The sequence below is a fragment of the Callithrix jacchus genome, chromosome 1, assembly GCF_049354715.1.
Source record: "Callithrix jacchus isolate 240 chromosome 1, calJac240_pri, whole genome shotgun sequence".
Taxonomy (NCBI): domain Eukaryota; kingdom Metazoa; phylum Chordata; class Mammalia; order Primates; family Cebidae; genus Callithrix; species Callithrix jacchus.
In genome coordinates, this window is record NC_133502.1 from 148,417,058 (window position 1) to 148,431,658 (window position 14,601).

The 14,601-nt window shown below is 38.7% G+C and overlaps 1 protein-coding gene across 4 annotated transcripts in view; it reads right to left on the reverse strand.

The window, feature by feature from the left end:
• The window catches only part of TEX10 (testis expressed 10), a 49,633-nt gene extending 35,379 nt beyond the window's left edge, over positions 1–14,254 (reverse strand). For 2 of the 4 annotated variants that reach the window (XM_078373335.1, XM_017975049.4), the window contains exons 1-5: positions 14,084–14,254; positions 10,514–10,699; positions 8,043–8,755; positions 7,433–7,676; positions 2,349–2,461 (exon numbers count right to left, since the gene is read on the reverse strand). In XM_078373335.1, the coding sequence (XP_078229461.1) occupies positions 2,349–2,461; positions 7,433–7,676; positions 8,043–8,755; positions 10,514–10,693 (1,250 nt within the window). In that variant the 5' untranslated portion in view covers positions 10,694–10,699; positions 14,084–14,254. Of the gene's footprint in view, positions 1–2,348; positions 2,462–7,432; positions 7,677–8,042; positions 8,756–10,513; positions 10,703–14,083 lie in introns of all 4 variants that reach the window. The other 2 variants (XM_078373332.1, XM_002743140.6) reach the window with 1 other exon arrangement.
• Positions 14,255–14,601: the final 347 nt, after the last annotated feature.

A 14,601-nucleotide genomic window follows, 5' to 3' on the forward strand; every position in this document is an offset into this window, starting at 1 on the left:
AAAGACTTCAAGTGTTCATGGACTTTCTGAAGCTTACTTACGAACCCCAGAAAAAAAATTCAAGTAAGAAAATTGTATGGGGTAAAAAAAAATCTAACATTTTGCTCAATAAAGTATCCTTTGATTCTGTCCCAACTCGAGAAGCCCCCTAAAACCGTTCTGACTGAACCAAAAGTCTTTAATGCCAAAAGGATCTGAAAGATAGATGAACTCTTGAGTCAAGAAATGACTTCCACATCAAGGCCAGTGAAGAAATCAGACTGGACCCAGATCCATGCTCTCCATCCACTTCCTAATCCCGTAGCTTTCTTACATGCTATCTCCTCCAGTTACAATAGTCTCATCCCTTGCATTTCCACCTGTTGAAACCATTCACATTCAAACCCAGTTCAAATACTACTCTTCCATTTAGCTTTGTCTGTTTATCCTAACAAGAAGTGATCTGTCTCTTCCTATGAATTCCTATAGCACTTAGTTGTACAGTTCTAATATATTTATATACTGCTTTGTGTTACATATGTACATTTACTTCTCCTGCCAGTTACTGAGCTACTGTTTCTTAGCTTGAAAGTCACCCTCTACACACTGCTTTGTGACCCTGGGGTTAGGACTCCGTGACCCATATTTTTCCCTTTACAGATGGCTTATTAGGCTCTGCCAATAAAGAGGCAGTAGAAAGAGACTAAAAAACAGTAAGAGGAAGATGGGACACTTGCTTGCTAGTTTTGTTTTTGTTTCCTATTGCTGCTAGTGTCAATCAGTAGCTCTTCTTCAGTTCATTATAGCAGCCATAGCAGACTCTATTTTGTAGTTTTTCTGACACAGAACCAGAATCATCATGCCTCTAAGAAACGTCAGCACCAGCCAGCCAGCACTCCCTTTTCAAAGTACTGGGCCCCAGCCCTAAGGAACCTTGCTCTCAGCTCAAAATAATAGTACCCACTGAGGAGCATCCCCTTCTCAGAGGTTGAGTTTTGGCTCCTTTCCTCCAAGCTTCTTCCTTGTTCTCCCAGTTGTACAGGTACTATCTGCTTCCTGTAGTTGCTACCTCCATAATACCTAACTTCCTTTGTATACCTAGTTAATAATTCTTTATATTAAATATCTTGTTAAAAAATCACTGTTGAGGTTTCTGTTTCATGACTGGATCCTTACACTCTTATGATTTAGAATATAACTCCTTAAGGGCAGGCACAGTGGCTCACACCTGTAATCCCACCACTCTGAGAGGCTGGGGTGGGCAGATCACTTGGGGTCAGGAGTTCAAGACCAGACTGGCCAACATGGTGAAACCCTATCTCTACTAAAAATACAAAAATACAAAAATTTTTTGAGCCAGGCATGGTGGTGCACACTTGTAATCCCAGCATCTTAGAAGGCTGAGACGGCAGGATCACTTGAACCCAGGAGGCGGAGGTTGCAGTGAGCTGAGATGGTGCCACAGCCTGGGCAACAGAGTGAGACTCCATCTCAAAAAAAAACAATATAACTGCTTAGGAGAACAGGTTACATAGCTTAAAAAATCTCATTCTTTCTATCACAATACTTTGTTCTACCTTGTTTACAGTAAGCAACCAAAGTAAATATTTAGTAAATGAATGAAAAACTCTTATGCCTGAAATATTGCTTCCAAGCATATCCTCTGAACCCTATTCAAAAAACTTCAATGATTCTCTAGCTAGTGTATTCCCTTTGACATATTTAAGAGCCTCTGACAGACTTTAAGATCCCTTGCAAGTGTTTGCTTATTTATGGGAACTACATTATTAGTGTTTCAGCTTGTACCTGCTTGTCAAATTTTATTACATAAGTTGTTCTCACATTTATCTGCTCTTACTTGACTTAGTCACTTTAAATAATTTCTAGGCTTACTATTTTTTTTTTAACCATCACCTTCTAATCAGTTACCCTTTACTTCTGATTTTTCTCCAATTATCCTTCTTCCTTCAGGATACTGATATTAGTTTCACTACCAGGTTCCTCATGTATAAATGAGAGCAAAACTAGATGATCATCACAATCTTGCTTAAGAGATTCAATAATCTCACAGTGCCTCACCCAAATAAACCATCCACCTTGGCAACTTACATTAAATTTGTTTTTACGTAAGTTGATACACTCATCTAGCACAAAAAAAAAATCATTTTAGACTTAAACAAAATTTAAAAACTGTTAATCACAAGGCTCAAACTGACTTGTCCAAAAATCAGCCACACTACTTTTATTTTCAAAAATCTAGACATAAATATGCAGCAGCATACAAAGTTCCATATTAAGGCTAATTATCTTCTGATAATTTCATGTTAAACAGCTTTTCAAGGTTATATAGTGAAAAAGAATCAAAATACCTTTTATTTGCCTCTTTCCTTTTGTGCTTGGTTATTTCTTTTAAGGCATATGGAAAACGACTCATAAAATGGTGTTTGAAATCAATAAGGTAGTTCTTTCGAAGCCATGACTCCTATTGAAATAGCAAAGATTAGTAAAATCTACAAGAAAAAAATGTAAAATAACCAATAAAACTGGAAGAAAATTGACAACTTGTCAAATAAATGTCCCATCACACAGTACACTTTCTACCAGTAATATGTAAATCAATATCAAAATCAGAATGAACTGTTAAAGCAACCAGTTTTCATCCATAGATCCTTTTGGTGCTTAATAATTACTTTTACTTGCATTCTGTCTGCTGCTTAAGAGAAAAAGTGAAAATATCTGAGACTTAAGAAAATTCTGAATTTGGACACCAATGCAATGTTTACAAAATACACAAGAAAGTCTTTCTTCCTGAGGTTCTATCTGTACCATAACTCTATTCTCTAGCAATTCCATTATTTCCCATTAAAGGTTAACAATTTCACAAAGCAATGCATTTCCTTAAAATGCTTCAGTAGTTTTGGTGAATTTATCATTTCTCTCCTATGGAAACACTGTCTAATTCCAGATCAGAGTATTCTTTATTTCCTCTTATCCAGGGTAACCCAACAATCCCATTTTGTCAGAGACTGAGAAGATTCCCAGACGTGGGACTTGACGTGCTAAAACAGCTGGTTACCCTACAGCTCAATTTTTCTTTTCTGAGAACGAAGTCTCATTGTGTTGCCCAGGCTGGAGTACAGTGGCACCATCTCAGCTCACTGCAACCTCCACCTCCCAGGTTCAAGCAATTCTCATGACTCAATTTCCTAAGTAGCTGGGATTGATTACAGGTGTCTACCACCATGCTCAGCTCATTTTTGCATTTTTAGTAGAGACGGGATTTCACCATGTTCACCAGGTAGGTTGGTCTTGAACTTCTGACCTCAAATGACCTGCCCCGCTTGACCTCCCAAATGCTGAGATTACAGGCATGAGCCACCACACCCAGCCTTACAGCCCAATTATTGTTCCTCCTTAGTATCTTTACTGGGTTCTCTTCTTCCTGACTTCTAAATGTTTGGATTTGCCTAGTAATAGTACTTGAACCATTTCTGCCTGAGCTCCTGATTTTATATACAAATGTATACTTGACATTTCCTCAACTTCTGATAAGCATCTTAAAATTTAACATGAATAAAACCAAATTCTCCCCACCAAATGACCTTTCTCATTTGGGCAATGTAACGTTGGCATCATCCTTGAATCCTCTTTCTTTCATTACACATACCAGCACTCCTGCTGGCTTTACCTGGATCCAGCTACTTCTCATTACTTCAACCACTAGACACCATTCCCCACACAACAGCAGGGTGATCTTTTAAAACATAATCTCATGTTTCAAAATGATACAGGAAAGGGGAAAGGGTGATGGTTACTAGAGTTAGACTGTAAGCATCTGGGAATTCACTAGTGTTCTATTTTTATAAATTCAGCATATTAAAGTTTAATAAATATAATGCAGATCATGCCATTCCTCTGCTCAAAACCTCCAGTGGTCTTTTTGCCACACTCAGGATAAAATCCAAACTCCTTACAAGGGACCACAGAGTCCCACATAATCTGGCTACTCTAACTCTTCTCCCCCAACTTCAAATATTCTCCTAGTACCTCATTTGCACAGGCCCTCTTGTCATTCTTCAAATATGCAAACCTGTTCTCACCCCAAAGCCTTTGTACTTGCTGTTTCCTATGCCTGAATATTCTTCCCACAGAAGTTGACAAAACTTGCTCCTTCACTTCATTCAATGACACTCAACTATCTTATTCTGAGACAGCATTTCCTGACAACCTATCTAAAATAGCCCCCCCTCACTGTTCCTGCATACGCTCTCCTTATACCATTTCACTTACATCTTTCTTCTGAGCACTGACACTGTATGTTTGTTTACTGTCTACTGACCCCACCAGAAGGTATACACCATGAGGACAAGCACCCTATCAACCATGTTTATCTCTGTAGTCCAAGTATAGAATAGTACTACTCAAAAGACCCTTCTGTAATGATCAAACTGTTCTATATCTGCACCATCCAATACAGCACCCACTACCCATGTGTAGCTGTTGAGCACTTGAAACGTGGCTAGTGTGACCAAGGAATTGAATTTTACATTTTAATTAAGTAGCCATATTTATTGATGCCCAATAAAGCTTTGAACAAATGCCTTAAAAAGCATGACTGCATCAGTGTTTGGTTACAAACTCTAATCCTCATAGGAAAAGGATTAAAGCAATGAGACACAAAGAAAAAAAGCAGCAAGCAAGCCAAGCATTAAATGAAAAGCTAAGACACAATTTTTATAACATATAATACTACCCTATTAATATAGTACCCGAAAAACCATAGTAAATCAAAATTTAATGTTAAATTGTACTTTTATTTTCAAAACTAGCTGTTATCAAGGATGCAGGTAGCTAGCTATTAAGGAAACGCCCAGTATTTCAGAAATAAACAACTTCAGTTGATTATTAAAGGATCTGACTATTCAATCACTTCAAGGAAGACTTAATGTACCCTGAGACTTCTTTTCAAAACAAGGATCAAAGCTTTAAATTACTAAAAAGTTTTTTTTTTAATCACTTGAATACAAGTGAAATTTCTCAACTGTGCTGTAAATACTAGCAAACTAAATGCATTAAGCCGCAGCACCAACATGTAAAAGCAAGCAGTCAGTGGTCCTAAGACTAAACCTAATAAAGACACCAATTTACCAATAGAAAAATCTACAGATTTTCTGAGAGAAAAGTTACAATTCAGTTTATGGTACATGATTTGAGTTTAATGCCAAGGAATGCTATTTGGTTCCTCCTAAAGATTAAGCTGTGGCCAGGCAAAGTGGCTCATGCCTGTAATCCCAGCACTTTGGGAAGCCAAGGTGCAAGGATCATTTGAGGCCAGAAGTTCAAGATCAGAACTCTCATTTTAATGTCATTTTGTATAGAATCGTACTAACAATCTGTCATTTTGAAGAGACTGTACCAATAATCTACATTTTATATTCTGTCTCTAAGTTAATAGCTCATTTTTTTTAAGATAATGGTTCTTATCAAATTATTACAAATCTGCCAAGGTGAATTAAGAGAATTCTACCAGTGGATGTTTTTATATAGCATTCCTATCTGAATTAACCATCCTCTCTCAATTTATTTCAGTTTTATACAGTATCTCAATTTAATATTCTCATCAACAGTCTATGCAGTCTTTTAAACTTACCATTGTATGTTAATGAGCTGCTAATAAGCCTACTTATGTTATAACAGCACAAAATAGTTCTAAATCTTACTATTTAACTACCCATAAAATTAAAGCAGTATTTAGATCCTCTGTTAGTGTTATCCAAACGATAGGATGACCCAAAACTTGCATAATTAATGGATTTTCAGATTTTGTATTTTGGTCCTACTATTCTATCTAAATACAAACACTACTAACAAAGCAGTAACCAAAGTTTACTGGTGCTTATATGTAACCAAACGCCAAAGGAGCTTGGAATTTTTACTTCTTGGCTCTCTAAAAATGAAAAGAATAGGCTGGGAGCGGTGGCTCAAGCCTGTAATCATAGTACTTTGCTTTGGGAGGCCAAGGCAAGCAGATCACCTGAGGTCAGGAGTTCAAGACCAGCCTGGGCAACATGGCAAAACCCCATCTCTACTAAAAACACAAAAAATTAGCCGGGCTTGGTGGCGCATGCCTGTAATTCCAGGTACTTAGGAGGCTCAGGCAGGAGAACCTGGGAGGTAGAGGTTGCAGGGGGCTGAGATGGCACCACTGCTCTCCAGCCTGGGTGACAAGAGCCACACTCCATCTCAAAAAGAGAGAAAAAAAAAAGAAAAAACTAGCACTCAAAGTCTATGTTGAATATCATCACTTTTTCTTTTCCTTTTTTATAGGACATCTTAAGGACTATCACTTTTATTTTCTATCTCAACCTTTCAGATGATAATAGACTATAAGTAATACTTTGCTTTTTAAAGGAGCTGTATACCTTCTTACTGTCTCTAGCCTATATCACAAATTAATTGCCATATGAGAAACAAACTTTGCTTTCTCAAAATCATACGTTATAGTCCTGATCAATGTTTTGCCAATGCATTCAATGAATCATAAAACAAAGTCTCAAAACTGTAATTGACAAAATGCCACCTTATTTGAAAAAGCAACTCACAAAACATCCCTACAGATGATGGGTTAATAGCAATAAAACACGCTTTCAAAATACACACCTTATTAAAATTCTATAATGCTTTTCAAGATTACCAAATACTACTTAACTTATCCCCATCTTATTTTATGCAGCATACTAACTCATTCTAAACTTCAACTTGAAATAAAAAGAACACAAAAACAAGAAAACTACCTTCTCAGTTTTATATATACACAGAAAACTTCAAGGATTCACACCTGCCTTGTCAAAAGTCCTTACAGCAATTCTTCTGAAAACCAGATGCTTCTCTTTGAAATCTTGCTTCTGCAGCTGCCCCTTTTAAGTGTGTTACCATATTAATTAAGCACCAACTTAATCTCACGGCTTGTTCTTCCTTGGTTGCACAGAAAAAGTGTAGCATACACTATGCACTACATTCACTATAACACAACACTTAAAACAATTCAAGTCCGGCTATGAGCTCTTCAGTTTTGTCCATTTCTACTAGGCAATGTGGAATAAATTCAAAGAGACAACTTACTTAATAAGCAACTTTTTAAATCCTGTAAGAGACCTTCAGAAACTAGAATGTTCTAAAACAATCAATCCGCCATAAACAATACACCATAACACTAATGTGAATTATACCTAATAAAAATTAATGGAATCAAGCATAATGAGTTATGCATTTCATGCTAAAAATATACACATTCACAAAAAACCTCAGAAAACTAATTTGTAGTTTAATGCAAAACAAACCCGGGGTACTTTTGAGAAAATATATAACCAATTAGTAGCAATGAGCTCATCTCTAATCTTCCCATTTATGATAAAAGGCAATACTAAGAAAATAAACAACCATTAGTTCTCACCAATTTATGGGTTTCATCCTGTTGTTTAGAAAGTTTCCACAGAAGGGAAATAATATTAAGAATTTGTTGCATAACTTGTAGAGGCTCTCGTTCTATACCATTTCCAACAGGAGTTGCTAGTTGTGGAGGTACAGCTTCAACCCAGCACTCAATTAGCAATGGAATTATTATCTCAATAAATCCTTTCAGGTTTTCAGTAGATGATAGGCCTTCATCCGCACCACTTAGTCCTCCAACTAGATACCTAATAAGGGTAAAAAAGAAAAAAATTTAGTGATTAAAAATGTTTATTATCCCTTGCTAATTTAATCTTAAATATAAAGTACTAGTAAAATGAAGAACCATAAGCTGATAATTACATCAAAACTAGTATGAAATATGAAACTCAACAAAGATGACAAAGCCAAGAGATATTATCAAGTATAGGCTTTGCTATAAATTAATAAATTAACATACAAATGACTCTTCCCATCAGTAAATCAAATCATGAGTAACTATATGAAAACTATGAAAGACAACTGCATGTATTCCCACCAACAGTCATCAATGGTCAGCAGTTATAATTCAATACAGGAAAACTGAGTGTGGACATAACTGAAATCCTTCTTACCGTAGCCTGAACTGTGAACTGACATTTGGCTGTGAACCCCCATTTTCATAAACCTGGATGTGTTGCTGGTCGTTGGCATGTTCCTTCCAGTTGATAAAAATGGAGTTGCTAGTGGCATGGGGATTTTCTTTTTGTTCCTGAAGTCCTTCACTTTCTCTCAACCTACTGGATCCATCTGCCAAGGCCTGAAGGAATTTACTGAGTCTCACTAAGACTTTCAGCCTCCATTGCTGAGAAGTGAGTCTCCGATTAGGATTTACAGAAAGTATCCAGGACTGGGATCTGTCTCTATTTATCAGTCCTTTGGACAGCTGCTGATGAGAAATAAGTTCTACAAAATTCTTAAGCAATATACTGCTACGGCCAGTAATTAGAGCTGGGTACTGTTCCAGCAGAATGTCCAAAACTTTTAAAGAGTCCTCCTGAATTCCTTCAGTAATGTGAGTCATGGCACTAGAGAGATGGGCACTTACCAAAGGAAAAAATGGAGAAATTTGTTCAGCTCGTATTTTAGGGGCCAGGAATTGAAGAAGTTGAACTGCTGCTAATCGTACATTAGCATCTTTATCTGTAAACACAGCAGTCACTTCACTTAATATGTTTGAAAGGTGTGCATCAATTATAAATGGGTATTGAGACAAAAGTTCTTTAAGTCCAAGAAGAGCACTTTGTTTAACCCCAGCATTGTAGTGATGCATCTGTGACAGCAAATCCTATAAATAAAAATACAAATGTTAGATGTATACTTATATACATATATCAATTTGAAATAAACATGCTAACACTATACTAGTAAACTGACACTCCTTGGGGAAACTGCTTCAATAAGTACTTTTTAAATGTTATTTAGCTTTCATTAGAATCAGAAACAGAAAAATACTTTCAGCTTAACAAAAACATAACATAATTTTTAGTTAGAATTTTCTCTCTTTACATTAACCTACATGTAGGCTTAGGCACTCTATGATTTAAAGTGACAGCAATCATACCATCATTTATTGAAAACATACTATGTACCAAACATCATGGAAGGTTCATTTACATACTCTTGATCTGGCAGGCCCTTTCTGCTTGTTTTAAATGGTCTTTCAAAGGGTGTTTGTGTTTTATTCAGAGTATACTACTTCACAATTTTATTTGTGGAATAATATATGTAACCTTTGAAAAAAAAAACTTCACATAACCCTTTAGTATTGTTTAACTTTGAGGGCTTAAAAAGCAAAACAGAAATATGTATATATCCTCACAAAGACCTATACACAAATGTTCATAACAGCATTATTCATAAGAGCCAAAAACTAGAAACTAAATTTTCATCAACTGCTGAGGGATCAACAAAATGTGGCCTAATCATGCAATGAAATACAATTCAACAATACAAAGGACTGCACTATTGTTCTGATATATGCTACAAGCTACATACAATCAGGAGGAACCTCCAAAACATTGTGTAAGTAAAAGACCAGTAAAAAAGGCCATGTATTGTATGATTTCATTTATATGCAGTTTCCAGAAAAAGCAAATCTACAGACATCAGAAGTAAATTAGTGATTGCCTAGGGCTGGGAGAAAGAAATGAGGGTGATTCCTAATGGGTACAGGTTTTCTTCCCCGAGTGATTAAAAAAAAGTTCTAAAATTAGATTATGATGATGGTAGCATAACTGTAAATATAATAAAACCAATAAATTGTATATTTTAGGTGAGTGATTTTAATTATGCCTCCATAAAGTTGTTAAATCGTTAATCAAGCAACACTTGTTCAAAATTCAATTGACTTCGAGTATTTACTATGAACCTATAATAAGCTATGTGCTGTATGGGTTCAAAAGTGAATGACAGGACTGTATCTTAATTAGCTATAAAAACAGCTAGAAAACTGTTCATCAAAAATTTGACATTATCAAAAACATGTAAGGATTATTTGCAGATCCAGCCAGGCACCATGGCTCACGCCTACAATCCCAGCACCTTGGGAGGCTTTGGCCAGAGGACTGCTTGCATCCAAGAGTTTGAGATCAGCCTGAGCAACACAGTGCAACCTTGTCTCTACAAAAAATAAATTAGCCAGGCATGGTGATGCTTGCCTGTAGCCCCAGCTACTTGGGAGGCTGAAGTAGGAGGATCACTTGAGCCCAGGAGGTCATGGCTGCCGTGAGCCATGATAGCACCCCATTGTGCTCAACCTGGGTTGTGAGACCTGTCTCAAAAAAAAAATAATAATAATTAAATCATCAAATAAGTATACCAGGGAGAAACAACTGCATTTAGTTTAGCAAATCTTTCTGGAGGAAGTGGAAAGACACAGCTGTATGATAAGAGATCAGATTTGGGTAAAAGATAAACTCCAAACATCAATAAACCCTATGACCCTAGGCAAAGTATTTAAGAGTTGAAACAAATTTTCATAAAATATAACATTCCACAATTCCAAAGAAAATCTTATTTTATCAAAACAAGACATATGGTTTACCTTTATGTTAAGTTTTCTATTGTTTGTTGGAAGTGATCCATCCTCTTTGAGTTGCTCAGGCAGATGTATAGTCTTTGTTTTAAAGTTTGTAAGAGTAGCATTTTGTAATTTGAGCTTCTTTTTACCAACTTTCAGTTTTACTTTTTGAAAATCATCTTGGCGTTTTCTTTTTTTAGTCATTCTCGACTACTATATTGAAAAGAATTAATTAAAAGCAATGGATAAAGACAAGGATGAATGATAAAAGAAGAAAAAGGCATTTACAAACACATTATGCTAACATTTACTTCAATCATAATCAAGAATCCGTGAGCATACTGAAAGATCAAAATACTAAAAAAGACTGTTAAGAACTATTAAAAACTCAGTCATAAAATACTGTAACAAGGCAACAGTCTTGCCACTGTTTTGAAAAGTTTTTTGGGTCAGGGAACCTTTTGTCAAGCTATGTACTAAATGGAAACCTTTTGAAAAGTGTTTTTTTCTTTTCCTTTGTTCCTGTGTAGGAGTGCAGCACAGACTTGCTAGAGATATAACTTCTATCTGCTGGTGAGCTCCTGGTATTCGTAAAAGCCCTGGAGGAACCTCTCTAGCAATAAATATCAAGCAAAGTTGGAAAACCAATGTCATTATTTAATGCAGTCTATAATGGTTAGAAAAAGATTTATGAACCTAAGCTGAGCATTTGAAAAATGGGTAAGATTCAAATACACAGCAAGGAGATTAATAGGCCTATCATGAGCAAGGAAAACAAGGTAAAGATCAGGTGTAAGGGATAAACCTAGTACAGCAAAAGTAACATTCAGACTAGATATAAACAGAAAACAGTATTCCTCTTTGCTCACCAAAAAGGATACAAAGCAGCATAAACAGAAATATGATGTAACAGGGAGATAAGGAACAAAGACCAGCGAAGCCACTATTAAAATAACTCAGGCATAACACCATGCCATCTTGTACTCCCTCCCCTGCTATACCACATTCCAAACCTTGTACCTACACATGAAATCTTTGATCTGTGTCTCTTACCCATTTCCAGGCCACAACTTTAAAGAAGTCCTTTATTTCTACCTTTCAATACGTTCTCCACTGGTACTCTTGCCTACTATCTAGTGTCTACTCTGTAGTCCACTGGCCCTTTACAAGAGAGCCCTCTCTAAACAGAGCTCATGACCAAGGCTCAAGAGTTCTCAGCTGTTCCTACTCCTCACACACAGTAAAACCTCCTTAGCCTAATGTGACCCCATCCATCCTCTCCAGCTTTATCTTCCCATAAAGTAACCTCTATCTAAAAAAATAGCCTCCTCTACCTAGAAGCAGCTAAATGATTCTTGAAGCCTCTTCCACACCTGCAAAAATAACGAGCTCTGCCTTCCACTGTACACCACTCGAATAGAGTAAGTACCTCTGAAATAAATAAAACTTCCCCTTATCTCCTGGTCTATCATAATTATCCTGTGCCTGTCCATAAAAAGCGGCAATGCTATACATGAGAACATAAAGAAATTGAGTAAAACGAAAGTTTCCATTATTACAATATTAACAAAATGACCAGTGCAATACTGAGCAGCTCAAGTTCAAGGAATTCCGAAGCCAATCAGCTATTATAGTATATCCGAATTCACTTAATTACAGGGTTATATTAGATCGCCATGAGCTAGGATTTCTCACAGGTTAAGAACCAATTCTACAACCATATTGATTAGGTTCTTACCCAGACTCATACTCTTTCTACCTGTACATTGTCCCAATCTCTATCTACAAAACAGAGATAATCATAGGATGAGGTACTACAATAAAGAGTGTTTTTACACAACTGCAAAACACCAGAACTGTCCTGGCACATAGTGGTTATGCTCTAAGCGTAAGTACGTGCGTGTCCCTAAAGTCTCAGGATCAGTACATACCAAGACCGGTTCTAGATGCATTGTGCACCTTTGCATGCAATCCGCACAGAACCATGCAAGATAGGTGGTACTAAACCCGTTTTAACAATGCACGTCAGAAAAGTTTGGAAGACACTCCTTTACCAAGAAGTTGAAGAGGGATTCATTGACAGAACTGAGCTCTGCAAATAACCTTGAACACACCAGAATTGACTTCAAGACTGCAAGTCTTCGTGGCAAAATAATTTACCTTATTTCATTTGTCCCTATTCCCAAGTTTTCATCTCACCCACATCTCTAGTTACCTTAGTCTTTAAAAGAAAAGGCGGAAGGGGGGGGGGCGGGAAAGGAATAAGGCCTAAAAAGAAGGCCATGATACTCACCTGGCCTCTCTTAATACAAAAATGGTTTTAATTAAGCAAGCACACGTTGTGAGTTTTTCCTACAATTTTATTACTAGCTGGTACCAGAGACAAAAGTAAATGGTACAGGACATTCAGAAAAATTAACTCGCTTCCTTCCCCACTCCTCTGGGTTCTATTTAGCCATTAACCACCTGATGAATCTTCAACAGTCTACTGTCAACTTTATGTCATATTATCTATCGCATTGTATTAGTCATACTAATGCTTTCTCTGTTAGGAAAATTAAAGAGGGCTGACTGACCTTTCCTTGACTTTTTAAAACTAGTAGTATTATTACAGTACACAAAGCCTTTTTACACGCAGAATTCTGAAAGTTCTACTAGTAATTGACTTTAACTTATAACAAAAGATTTTCCTAACAGCAAATCAAAAAGTGCCACTAAGCCACTTTTACAGTGGCCGGTTTTTAGCAGAAAGTAGGAACGCCAGCCTCAGGGGCGGAACTCACATCACTAGTCCTTAGGTTTGCGACCCCAACAGTTTCAAAGTTGAACGTCATATATTCCTACTGCAGGTTTTTCCTGCTAATTCCAACAAAAGGCAGATCCTAGCGTTATTAGGATTTCAACTGAACTAAATTCCAACTTTTAATAGTTTGCCTGCCACCTTCTTACCCTTTCACATTTCCACCTTCTTCCCCCCCCCCAAAAAAAAACCCCAGAGAAGAAGAAGCATACTGCACTCGGCTTTTGACAATTTCCTCCCAAATCCTTTAAACTCACGAGTTCCTCCAAACTCCACGGAGGGGCCAACCAGGGGCGATAGACTTCCCAAAAAGCAAACGCCCAAGGTAGGGGCGACTCCAGAAAACTGTGGTCCCCTTCCGCTCGCTTAACTCTCCCGCCTGGGCGACCAGAGGGCGGAACACAGGACGCCTGCTCATCCCCACCCCGCCTTCGATCCTGCATCCTTCCCAGAAGTACTATACACCGTGCTCCTACTCCAGTGGATGCCGGCCAGGACCGGAGTCTGGGAAGTGGGGACCGATTCACACACCCGGGCCTAAAACTCTCTTACACCCGAAACTGGGCGAAGCCGCTCAGTCACCTGAAGCTCCTCAAACGCCCGAAAGGGGCCCGCCCCCGCAGTGCCTGCTGCACACCCAGGCCCAGCTCCGAGGGACGCCGTGGCCCATACCCGGGGAGCACATCGTCCACGGCCAACCCTGCCCGCTTGGGCCGCGGACCGGGGGCAACAGCCCCACCACGCTCAGTCCTGAGCCCCGGGAGAACCCAGTCCGACGGGCGACGACAGCTCACCTGAGGACCCGGCCGCGGCCGGGGCTCGGAGCCCGAAGAGAAAATCCAGCGACCAAAAGCCCACAGGGCGACAGCGTGCACCGCCGGCCTCACGCTCTTGCTCCCGGAGCGTGTTTTCAAATAGCCTCGTCCTCACGCGGCCGCGTCTCCTTCCGCCGCCCGGAAATCAAGGCCCCTCCCCCGCCCTCCTGTGCTCACGTGACCGCAGCCCGCAGCCGCGCGCAGCCCGGGAGGCGGGAGCGGGAGCAGTATAGGCCCCGCCCACAGGGGAGGGGACCGCGCCGGAAGACCCCAGCTCTTTAGGAACCGGAGAGAAGACAGCGCTAGGTCCACGGACAAAGCGTGGCACTTGACTCCACTCTATAACTTCATGGGCCAGCAATTTAGGGGATGTGGGCCTGGTTACAGCTGAGCATGCCTTTTCTCTTCCCCCAGGACCACGGTTCTTCAGACCTGGAGCCACTTTCAGAAAAGGTTATTAAGTTGGACTGAATAGAAAAAGGGAAAAGTTTGAGACT